The sequence below is a fragment of the Camelus dromedarius genome, chromosome 30, assembly GCF_036321535.1.
Source record: "Camelus dromedarius isolate mCamDro1 chromosome 30, mCamDro1.pat, whole genome shotgun sequence".
Lineage (NCBI taxonomy): Eukaryota > Metazoa > Chordata > Mammalia > Artiodactyla > Camelidae > Camelus > Camelus dromedarius.
This window is the reverse complement of record NC_087465.1, coordinates 24,041,000-24,051,929: the sequence shown is the minus strand read 5'-3', so window position 1 is coordinate 24,051,929 and position 10,930 is coordinate 24,041,000. Positions and strand designations below refer to the sequence as shown.

General features: G+C 37.8%; 1 protein-coding gene across 2 annotated transcripts in view; it reads right to left on the bottom strand.

The window, feature by feature from the left end:
* Positions 1–1,814: 1,814 nt before the first annotated feature.
* DECR1 (2,4-dienoyl-CoA reductase 1) overlaps positions 1,815–10,930 on the bottom strand; it is a 31,732-nt gene continuing 22,616 nt past the window's right edge. The window contains exons 6-10 of one of the 2 annotated variants that reach the window (XM_031441390.2): positions 9,536–9,635; positions 5,465–5,537; positions 3,279–3,425; positions 2,529–2,591; positions 1,815–2,432 (exon numbers count right to left, since the gene is read on the bottom strand). In XM_031441390.2, the coding sequence (XP_031297250.1) occupies positions 2,373–2,432; positions 2,529–2,591; positions 3,279–3,425; positions 5,465–5,537; positions 9,536–9,635 (443 nt within the window). In that variant the 3' untranslated portion in view covers positions 1,815–2,372. The remainder of the gene's footprint in view (positions 2,433–2,528; positions 2,592–3,278; positions 3,426–5,464; positions 5,538–9,535; positions 9,636–10,930) is intronic. The other variant, XM_064480927.1, reaches the window with a different exon arrangement.

The following is a 10,930-nucleotide window of genomic DNA, read 5'->3' as shown; positions in this document are numbered from 1 at the left end:
AAACCAAACATCAGAATGTAAGAAGACATTTATGTTGGCTCACAACCTTGAGAGTTACCCAGGTGAAATCTGAAACTGGCCCTGGTACCCAGAGGGCAAGGAAAGACCTGAGAAAGAGTCAGACCACTGCAGACTGAGAGGCGGCAGGTTTAATAAGCAAGAAAACTTACACACAAGGTTTGGCTTAGGTATAAGAGTAAATCTCTGCACTGTCCACCAGAATCTTAAGAGTCTCGCTAGAGCCTTTAAACTGGTTCGGTCATGCATTCAGTTCACATGGTCTCAACAGCACCTTTCTCACTCAAGGCTGCTTCTCTGGAACAGCTCTGGCTGTGGGAACGGTGGGTCCAATGTCCATTCCAGGACTGGGGAGGTGGTGAGGAGCCTCAGATGACCCGGATCCGGCTCTTGGGTCAACCTGCAGTCACATCCTCATGATGACCTCCTCCAACAATTTGTAACACATACAACTGACAAAGGTACACACCCCTAACCCCCGGTCCCGCCGCAGCTTTCCGCTCCTTAGGGTTGCTCAGCCCTGGACCTTTGCACTAGCTGCTGCTTTGACCTAAGAATGTTCTTTCCCCGATCTTCTTACTGCTAGCTTCTTCAGAGAGGCTTCCCTACAAGCCTATTTGCACACCATTGATTTTTTTAAATTTTTAATTGACCCGTGACTTCTAAAAGTACTCAAAAAATTATGAATTATCACAAAATGAATACACCTTTGTAACCACTACCCAGATAAGAAACAGAACATCACCAGGAATCCAGAAGCCTTGCTTCATTATGACTCCCTTTCTCTCCCTAAAATTAACCACTATCTTGACTTCCAATACCACAGCTAAGCTGCTTTTGAAGTTTATGTAAGTAGAATTACACAACTGTATCCTTCAGTCTCTCTTACCTGTGTAGCAACTGCTTATGCATTCTCATTGTTATTTAACTTCCCACTGCATGAATATACCACAATTTATTTGCCTTGTTATTGGTGGACACTGGGTTACCTCTAGTTTGGGCTATGCCAAATACAACGCTGCTGTGAGCATTCTTCTTTTGTTCTTTTGGTGAAGAAGGTATATATACATACCCTTTTCTGTTAGTTTGATTAAACCTAAAAGTGAAATTGCTGGGTTGTGAAGTGTACATATGTTCAAATTTAGCAGATACTGCCAAATGGCTTTTCAAAGTCTTGACAATTTAACCTCCCACCAAGCAATGTGTAAAAATTTCCACTGTGTCACACCCTCACCAATACTTAGCATTCAAAATTTCTTAATTTTAGCCTTTCTGGTGAGTACATGGTAGTATTTCATTTTTTTAAATTTGCGTTTCTCCACCAATAAAGTTGATTATTTTATTTTTATTTTGGACATTTAAATACCGTTTTATTTCTGAAATGCCTATTCAACTTTCTTATATTTTTCTTTTGGATTACATATAAAAATCATTTTTAGGAGTAATATTTATAATATAAACTCAAAATTACAGCTACATAACTTCAGATTGTGGCTTTCTTATTTGATTCTTAGGATGACAGTCAAACCAAACATGGAATGAAATAAAATCATACATAAAAATATTTTATAAGCTTTGTTCATCTTCTCTACACAGAGAATATATTCTCCTTTAAAAGCTGAAACGGAATGCTATCTCCTAGGTGTCACTTTCTCTAAACTCTGGAGACAGAATGAATTACTTCCTTCTCCACACTTTGACATTGCTGGAATAATATTTATCGCAACGCATTGTAAATAATTATTTACAGGTCTGTCCATCCTGCTAGATAATGAGTTTCAAGAAGGCAAAGGCTGTAGATTATTCATGTTTTATTCTCAGTACCAAATAAAGCATCTGGCTACAAAATAGGTTTTGGCAAAAACTTGTTTGAATTAATATTGAGCTCTCTGAAGAAGACAATTCATCAGTCCACTGAAAAGGAAACACACTGAAAAGACAAAGTCCATTAGATTTCTGTAAATCCTCTATTTCCTTTTAGTCATCACCACCAAAGACATGGTTTTAATATGTAATTGAAATGCTACCTCCACCATTAATTTCTCCTGATTTTTCCAGGTTACAAATACCTATTCATTTCTTTGCACTTCTAAGCACTTTTTACCTCTATCAAAGTCTTCATTCCCTTCCCCCCCTTTTTTTTTTAATTTTTAAAAAATTCTTTGAAGGGTTGTTATCCCACCTTATTTATCTTATTTATCACAAGATCTACCTACCATTGGCGTGGCACGTAATACACACTTGATGTTTGCTAATTAACAATCTACTAGGCTCTATTAGACTTGAAAATATTCAAAAGATTATAGGTAGTCTGTCCAATTTCCATTATGACCAAGATGAAGGCCAAGGTAGTCTTAGGAGCCTTTTGTCTTCCTGATGAGTCCTTCTATTGTGTCCCACTGCTCCTTGGTGACCTAACACAAAAAGAAAAAATCAATTTAATATGATCCTTGTGTGTTTTTAAGCTTGGTCTCCTAGCTGGCAATATTATAATCAAAAAATGGCATCACCTTCCTCAGACTGTTGAATTCCCCTGAAATAAGTGCTTTCTCTCCTCCATCAAATCTAATGACCTGCAAAACAGTAATAAAAACTGTGAAACTAACTTCTTTTAAAAAAGTTTCTGAGCCATTAGCCATTTCTGCCTCCTAATTGGATGGACTATCTCTCCTTGGTACTTTCAATCAAAGCCCAGGTTTTAAAGATAAAACTGATGATTAAGCCTAAATTGATTTGCTCTTTTTAAAATCCTTTCTCCATCATTTCCACAATTTCAAATTCTACCCAATCATCTTTTATTGTTTTATTTTTTAATTAATTTATTTAAAAAAATTTTTTTATTGAGTTATAGTCATTTTACAATGTTGTGTCAAATTCCAACTAGAGCACAATTCTTCAGTTATACGTGAACATATATAAATTCATTATAGCATAATTTTTTTCTCACTGTGAGCTACCACAAGATCTTGTATATATTTCCCTGTAAATTCTACCCAATCTTAAAGATCATGTTAGAGGCATGTCTACTATAGTAATTTGCATTTAATAAAATTAATTTATTAATGAAAAAATTCCATAAGCTAAATAATGTATACTAATATTTTAATTATAATATTAATTATATAAACTGTATTTTTAATTATAAATAATATATTAAATGTAGCTAATTAAATGCTTTAAATCATATATATATTCAACATTGTCAAGACTGGTTCTACAATCCACTTCCCTAAAAAGTTGGGAAAGACAACAATACTTACAGCTCCATTAATCCAAGAAGCATAATCACTACAAAGGAAAACAGCAAGATTTGCAAGTTCTCCCACAGTTCCTAGCCGACCACAGGGGATTCTTTCAATCATTTCTTTCTCAAATGCTCCAGCTGGATCCATACGGCTAAAGGCACCCTTAGAAAATAAGAAAATAGTTATTTTTTCTTAATGTAACCCCTTTCCTATTTAAACAAATTTGCATTAAATGGAATGTTACTATGGTAGCCTGTTCATACCTTAGGCCTATAAGCACCAGAGAATTTTGTCAAATTCTTTCATATTCATTTTACCTAATACTGACCTTTAAAAAAACCACTAGAAAATATAACCTTTTTATCTTAGTCTCTCTATATGTAAAATGAGGATGCCTGTCTTAGCTACCCTGCAAACCTGCTGTCTGAGATGAGAAAACGTGCATGGAAGTATGCTGAAGAGCGCGCAAGCTGTGTGGTGGATGTGGGGTGTTAGTGTCATTTGACTTAGAAAACACAGAAGAATAACCAAAGTGGGAAATATTTAAGAGGAAATTCCTTTCTTCTCCTTTCTTCTCAAAATAATAGGAAAAGAAGAAAACAAGTATGCAGGAATATTAAATTCAAGTAGGTGCCAGAGAGAGAAAAACCGTAACTGAATCTGCCAAACAAATTCTGCCTTCTGTTAATGATGTGAAGGAGCAGAGCAAGATAAGGATGCATGTGCAGTGATAAAATAAAAACGGTTAGATTTTTCTCTAGTGCCTGGAAGTATAGGTGACGATTTTCTTCAATAACACAGACAGGAGACAGAACAAGCACACACGGGCTCCTTCTGAGGCCTTCAGCTCTCCGTGGGCAGGCACAAAGCATCAGACAAACCGTGGTAAAGGTCCAATCCTGGCTCCGTCAGGGCTAGAGAGCTGCCAGACTTCAGTTTTCTTTTAATCTCTTTAAAACTATATGCTTGTTATAAGCATACATCTCACACCTCTACTGTTAGACTAAAAGCTCCTTGATGGCAAGCTTTTTGTCACAAACGTTTTTGTATCTTTCTTAGCACCTTTGCATACAGTAGGCACACAGTAAATAAATGTATCAAATGCAGATGGTCTTCCTGAGATATTGAAGTCCTAGAAAGAAGCTTCTACGACTATTCCTTTTAAGACAGTGCTTAGCACAGCACTGTTCTCAATCATGTGTTTAAATATGTGCATTTGAATTATTTTTCCATTCATTTTATTTTTATTATTGAAGTGCCAAACAAATAAGATATTCAATCAAGTTTCACTCATGTAGGTACTTCTTTCCATTTTTCACCCTTCAAACTGCTAAATAAACTAATACAACTATCTCCATGTTAATATTTAATACCCTAGAACCACTTACAAGCCAAAATGCTCCTGAGCATTATTTTCAGTTTATGCAGCTGAAACAAGCTAGCAGATTTCACTTGGCCTCCAAAGCTACACCTCAGTTGGGATTATACATTCTCGCTTTATAAGAAAATGAAAAGAAGTCTGAGAGTGAAGTTATCAGGGGTAATATGAGAGAACAGAGAACTCTGCGGACCTTCTGAGCAACATCCGTAACAGCGCTAGTGGTAATTATGAGCTGCAGTAAGTGTCCGTAAGGATTACCGATTACAAGTGAAATCCATGCCGTCGGAAGGCGTTTAATCAGAGAGATGTGGGAATTCGAAGACATGCGGAACTGAGTGTTTCAAATGAAAAGGCACAGATACAAGTCGAAGAAAATGCTGCCTATAACAAGACCACGCCTGTATGATGAATTTCTAAAGCATCTCTTAAATTAAAAGTACAGTTACACTTCCATGATTTAAAAAAAAAAAAGATGTCAAAGTAAGAACCTTAAAATACAGTAAAAAAAAAAAAAAAAAAGAAAGAAACATAAGACAATAACAGACGATTAAAGCAAATCAGACAAAATGCCAGAACTGATGGCATAAAAGATCTCAGAATGATTACGACACTGAAATAGACCTTATGAAGGAGATGTTTAGCTGCTGTGTTCCTGCCCACCTCTTTAATTCTTACACTGGATAATGGCAAAACCCTCTTCCCTACCACCAAGACCCCAAACTCAGACGTGCCTGGGAAGTCCTGCACACATCAGAATACAGCTATCGATGTTTCACTCCTTAATCACTCAAAATTTGATGATAAGCAAACCAAAACTTACTTTGGTTTTTATAGGCCCCGGTTGAATCATGTTGAAACGCATTCCGTATTTACCCCATTCTGCTGCAAGAGACCTAAAAATTAAAATAAACAACACAGATGCTAAAATATTATACTATATGTTAAAAATACTAATGACCAAGACTTACTGCATGCTTACCACACGCTAGAGACTACAACCCCAACAGGTCAGTCTGTTACCATTCCTCATGTCACAGACGACGGAACTGTAGCAAAGAGGTTAAAGCGTCTGCTCTGAATCAGATGGTCAACCTCAAAGGGCCTAGCCCCAGAGCCTGGGCCGTTCACCACTCTGCTGAGCTAACCACCATTAACACTGTAGTGTCCGTAAGTGCTGCGCAAGACTACTTACCACTCACATTTTAGAACAAAGTCCAAGATCAATACACACTTTTAAAGCAGGTCTCATTATTTAGCATAAAGAAATGAGACTCATGCCCCTCCCTGACATTTTCTGGAGTTCAGTCCTGCATTTATAAAGTTCAATATACCTTTATAGTACATTAGATGACAATGTTTGCACCATGACAAGTACTTTGAGCAAGAGACAGATTATATAGATTTAAAATATTAACACATCATGTTTAACTAAGCTTTAATATAAGTGTTGAACTGAGCTAAAAAGAGATAGGAATCCAAAAGAATCTTGCTAAATGCCCTGAAGCAAAACAGAACATTAATAGCAAACATGAAATCATGAAGAAGCAACCTGGTTTTAAAAAGCCTACTTGATAGGTAGGTCTAACTTTTATCATCTAAATTTATTTTAGGAATTTATATTCTTATGTATATCTGTGTGTATATGTACTTAATCTAGCTTCAAAAATGATTTAACGTAACTAAGGAATACATATAATGCAAATGAAGGAAATAAAATTATTTGAAAAGAAACAAAACAAAACAAGGATAAAGAAATATAAAGTCAAGAACGAGAGTTATAACTAAATGTACTGTGATGGTCCACACAATTGTAACAGGCGGGTCACAAACTTGTATCTACCCCTCCCATGATGCTATGCAGAAAAGATAAGCCTCATCAGTTACACAATCCACAGTGCCCAAAAGGAAAAAAGCAAGCTCATCTCTCAGGAAAAGCACAACTGTTTCTGATTTTAAAAATTTAATGAAACATTTCTGTCAAGAAAATTTATAAAAGGAAAACTGTGTGATATAGTAATGTCCTTAAGACACTGCATCCTTGCAATAGACACGAAGGGGTAAGTTCTATGTAACTATAAAGCATCCATTCACATGACCTGGTAACATCACTTCAAAGGCCAATTTAACAAAACCCATTCTATGGGACAGGGGACATTGTGCTCCAAGTACAGTTTGTTAATCTGACTTAATCCACTGGTGCATTTTAGAGAAATGGGCTGCATCTCTTTGAGGCAAATCACACATAAAAATTGCTCTTCTGAGTGATGCCTTTGACAGAGTTTGTGACCACACCCACCGTGGATATGCACTTGTAGTGCACCTACTCTCAACTGCTAGGGCGGCAGCAGCCCCGTGTCTTAACAGAGTTACTGGGCTGAGCAGAACAGCAAACTACTATGGAAATCAGCCCAGAGGAAAGGCCGTGCCACCTCTGTTCAGAGGTGCAACAGATAAATTTATTCTAGTGCTAGCTCGTTTAACCTAGTTTATATTCTCAAGACCTATTGTAACAAGGAATCCACCTCACTGGCTCGCTCTGCACTTTACGATGCTAAGCACAATATACTCAATATATGTTAGTCATCACTGCTGTTTAATCAGCAGACGGTTGTTGTGAGCTTACTCTGTGCCAATACTCTGTAAGTGTTTATACTATCAAATCAAGAAAAGCAGTCCCTGTCCTCAGGAGACAGTCCTTCTCTCTTAGGAGAGGTCACTTTAGTTGTGTAATGAACTAGATACTGCATTCTGGGAAATCGTGTCCTATGAGCCAGGGCTACTTAAAGGCAGGTGCACCTAAGTCTCCCGGGAGTGAGAGAGAAGGCTTCCCTCAGGAGGTGATAACAGAGCTGGAGTTTTTCGTGGGGGTAAGTGGGGAAGGAGAAGAGGATGGGAGATGATAGAGGGAAGTGTGGAGAAAGGAAGACAGCCCAGGCATATGGGTCTGTATGAGTAACATGCCATATTCAGGGACCCACAAGGCCTTATCTGTTACGACTTTGTACTACAAAGTACGGAAGAGGGCTGATGGGAACTCAGGCTGGAGAGTGCGGTATACATACACTGAGTGCCCACTATGCAGTTACTACCAAAAAAGCAGCACAGAATCACAGTCCTTAAAGGACACGAAATTGAAATGTCTAACAAGGGTCAACAATTCCGACAAAACTAATGTTGATGTTGTACAAATGGTGCCAAATAGTCAAGCTCCAATCTCCTACTTCCCATACCACCTGACTTTGAAAAAGGTAATTATCTCTACTCAGACTAAGACTAAACTGCCGAGTCAGGAGTTAATTCTCTGTGTCTCAAACAAATGTGTGCTACTGTTTTAATGTTAAAAAGTACTTTGAGACTATTTGAAAAAGAGAACAATTATGCAGCTCTGTGAGCACTGAGCACCAGTAACGGACCGGATCTTGCTGAGCAACGAGTATACAAAAATGAGTAAGATATGGTTTCTTCCTTCACAGAGCTCACATTTTAGTGGGGAAGTCATGTAGCTTTAATGATATGTTAAAATGTAATATGAAAATGAATACATGTATACTCATGTATGACTGAAGCATTGTGCTGTACACCAGAAGTGGACACAACATTGTAAACCGATTATAACTCAATTGAAAAAAAAAAGTGGTCTACTATGTCCTTCTCTGTGCACCTTTACATTGGTACACCACCTTCATTTCAGATTCTACATCACTGGATGGCATTTATTAATGTGTTAGTCTTCCCACTAGATTGGAATAAACAAAGTTTTAAGGGTGCAAAGAGTAGAGAATGATTAACTCTGTTCTAGAGAAATGAGAGAACATATCCCAGAGGAGGTGATTAGAGAGCCGTGAAGGGAGGCAAAATATCACAGCAAATTCCAACAACAGCATCACCCAGGCGCTGAGATATGAAAGGCATGATGCGAGTAAGGAAATTTACAGAGCGTGGGGATAATGGTAAAAGGAATGTGAGCTCAGGTGAGGATGAGGACTGTTCTATTTCTATCTCCATCATTTCCCTGTACCTAGCACAGTGCCATGCACACAAAAGGTACAAAGTAAATATTTATTAAATGAGTTAATGAATAAAGAAAGGCCAGGGATAAGTCTGTTTAGAATACCAGACTGAGTTTTGGCTTTTACTCTAAAGAGTAATAGAAAAATCATCTAAGGTTTTTAGCTAGGGAGCATAATAAGCAGACGTGCATTTTTAGGAAGCCAAGTCTGGTAGGAAAGTGAATAATAAATAAAGAGAGAAGAAACTGGTCGCAGAGAAACTTATTTTAGGGTTATTACAATCAGCAAGACAAGCAATGATGAGAACTTACATTACAACAAAGACAGTGGAAAAGGCCAACGAGGAACAAATTCCAGAAGCAATCATGCTGCTCAGAAAAGGCCACAAGACCCAGAAAGCAGTCACTGTCTATGTTAGTCCTATTAATCTTGTACAGTAGGTACAACAAAAGGATGATGGTGTGTTTAAGAGGTCAGAGGTGGCACGTGTATAGACATATGGACACTCCAGCCTGAGTTTCCATCAGCCTCTTCCTCAAACTTTACAACATACAGTCATACCAGATAAGTAATTAAAACCAAATAAAATTTAGTTTCTCAGTCACAGTAACCACAATGCAAAGGTTCAACAGCCCCATGTAGCTACTGGATAGTGCAGATTTTACACAACAGTCAGCTCCATCATGGAGGAAATTCTATTGGACAAGTGCTGCTGTGGACAAACAGGACGTAACCGTGAAGCAGGATGACTCCTGGTGAATACAAATTAGCCTTTGTTTCATTTTTCTCTAGACAGAGACTAGGAAGCAGGAATTCAGTTGCATAAGCTACTAAAGCACATTATTTACCTTCAGCGACAAGACGAACATAACAGTACTCACTTGCTCATGGTCTCCACTCCTGCTTTGGCAGAAGCACTTGGTACTACAAAGCCTGACCCAGTGTCAGCATAGATGGCTGTAATAGCAAGAAATGTTGCTCCTGACATTGCAAAAGGATACAGTAATTAACAAGACAGCTAAATCCATTCACATCAGGAAAACAAGATTTATAATAATGGGATCTGATTCAAGAGGGTGTAACAAAAATTGAAGCATTTTTCAAAACTTCACTAATGCTAAATGAATGAAAGCATAATCTAATAAAACTACTACACCGTGCTGTCATTCAGGATGGCCCAGTCTGCGCTTGATTAAAATTCTATACCAGGTGAGTCAATACCGAGGCTCAAATCTCAGAGGCATGGCCCTGTTACACCCTGCATAATCAGCCTGACAGGATTTCCATTAACTAAGCACCTATTTAAGTAAGAATAAGTCAGAGCCAAAACTAAATTAGCAAGGACTTCAGCCTCCAGCATCATGGATTAGCCCTCCTCCTGTAAACATAAAGAAAACTGGATCAAATATACGATACAAACTTTTTCAGATATTGTTTATGGGCAGGGAAAGACAGCAATTCCTGGGAGAAGAAAAACAAATGAAATGAGCCCTAAGATCAAATTTTTTGCCTAAAAGTACTACCCATATACTACACCCTACATACATACACACACTATATACTGTATACTATGTGCATGTATCATGTGGACTGTGGCATAAGGAATATGAATACACCAAATTATAGCATTATCACTGAGTTGAGGAGACAATCAGAGTCTGGAGAGATGAAGGAAGTTGGAATTTGTGAGGAGAGTTCCCCCAAAGAGGAAAGTACGTAGAGATAGAGCCCCATAAATCTGTGTAGTGTATCCTTGAGTCTCTGGATGAACACCAAGCTGTACATGTTTAGGGTGAGATTCCACAAGGCCAGGCAAAGAACAACAGCCTAAGAGCTGTCAGCTGCACAATTCCCAGAGTGCACAGCGGCTGGGAGATAGGTGAGTCTGAGCAGCTTTGATGAAGATCCAGGATTTTCAGTGGAAAGTTCAGAAAGGCTGTGCGTTAGTAGGAGGGTTAAATTAGCCGAAAAGTAAAGTCTACTCTACACTCACACAAATAAAGTTGTAAAATAAAATTGAAAAGATCAAGCTGATCCACAAGTTTTTAATTCAAAGGGAAATTCAAATGCACATACATATGTGCACACCACACACAAACATACATACATACACACACACACACCCCTCAAGAACCTAATATTCACAGTATGTAACCAAAAATTACTACACATAAAAAGACACAGAAACAACCTGGGGAAAAATTAGTTAATAGAAAGCCCTTAGAAATAAGAGAAGAAATAAGAAAAGATAGAATTAGCAGATAAAGAGCTTTCAA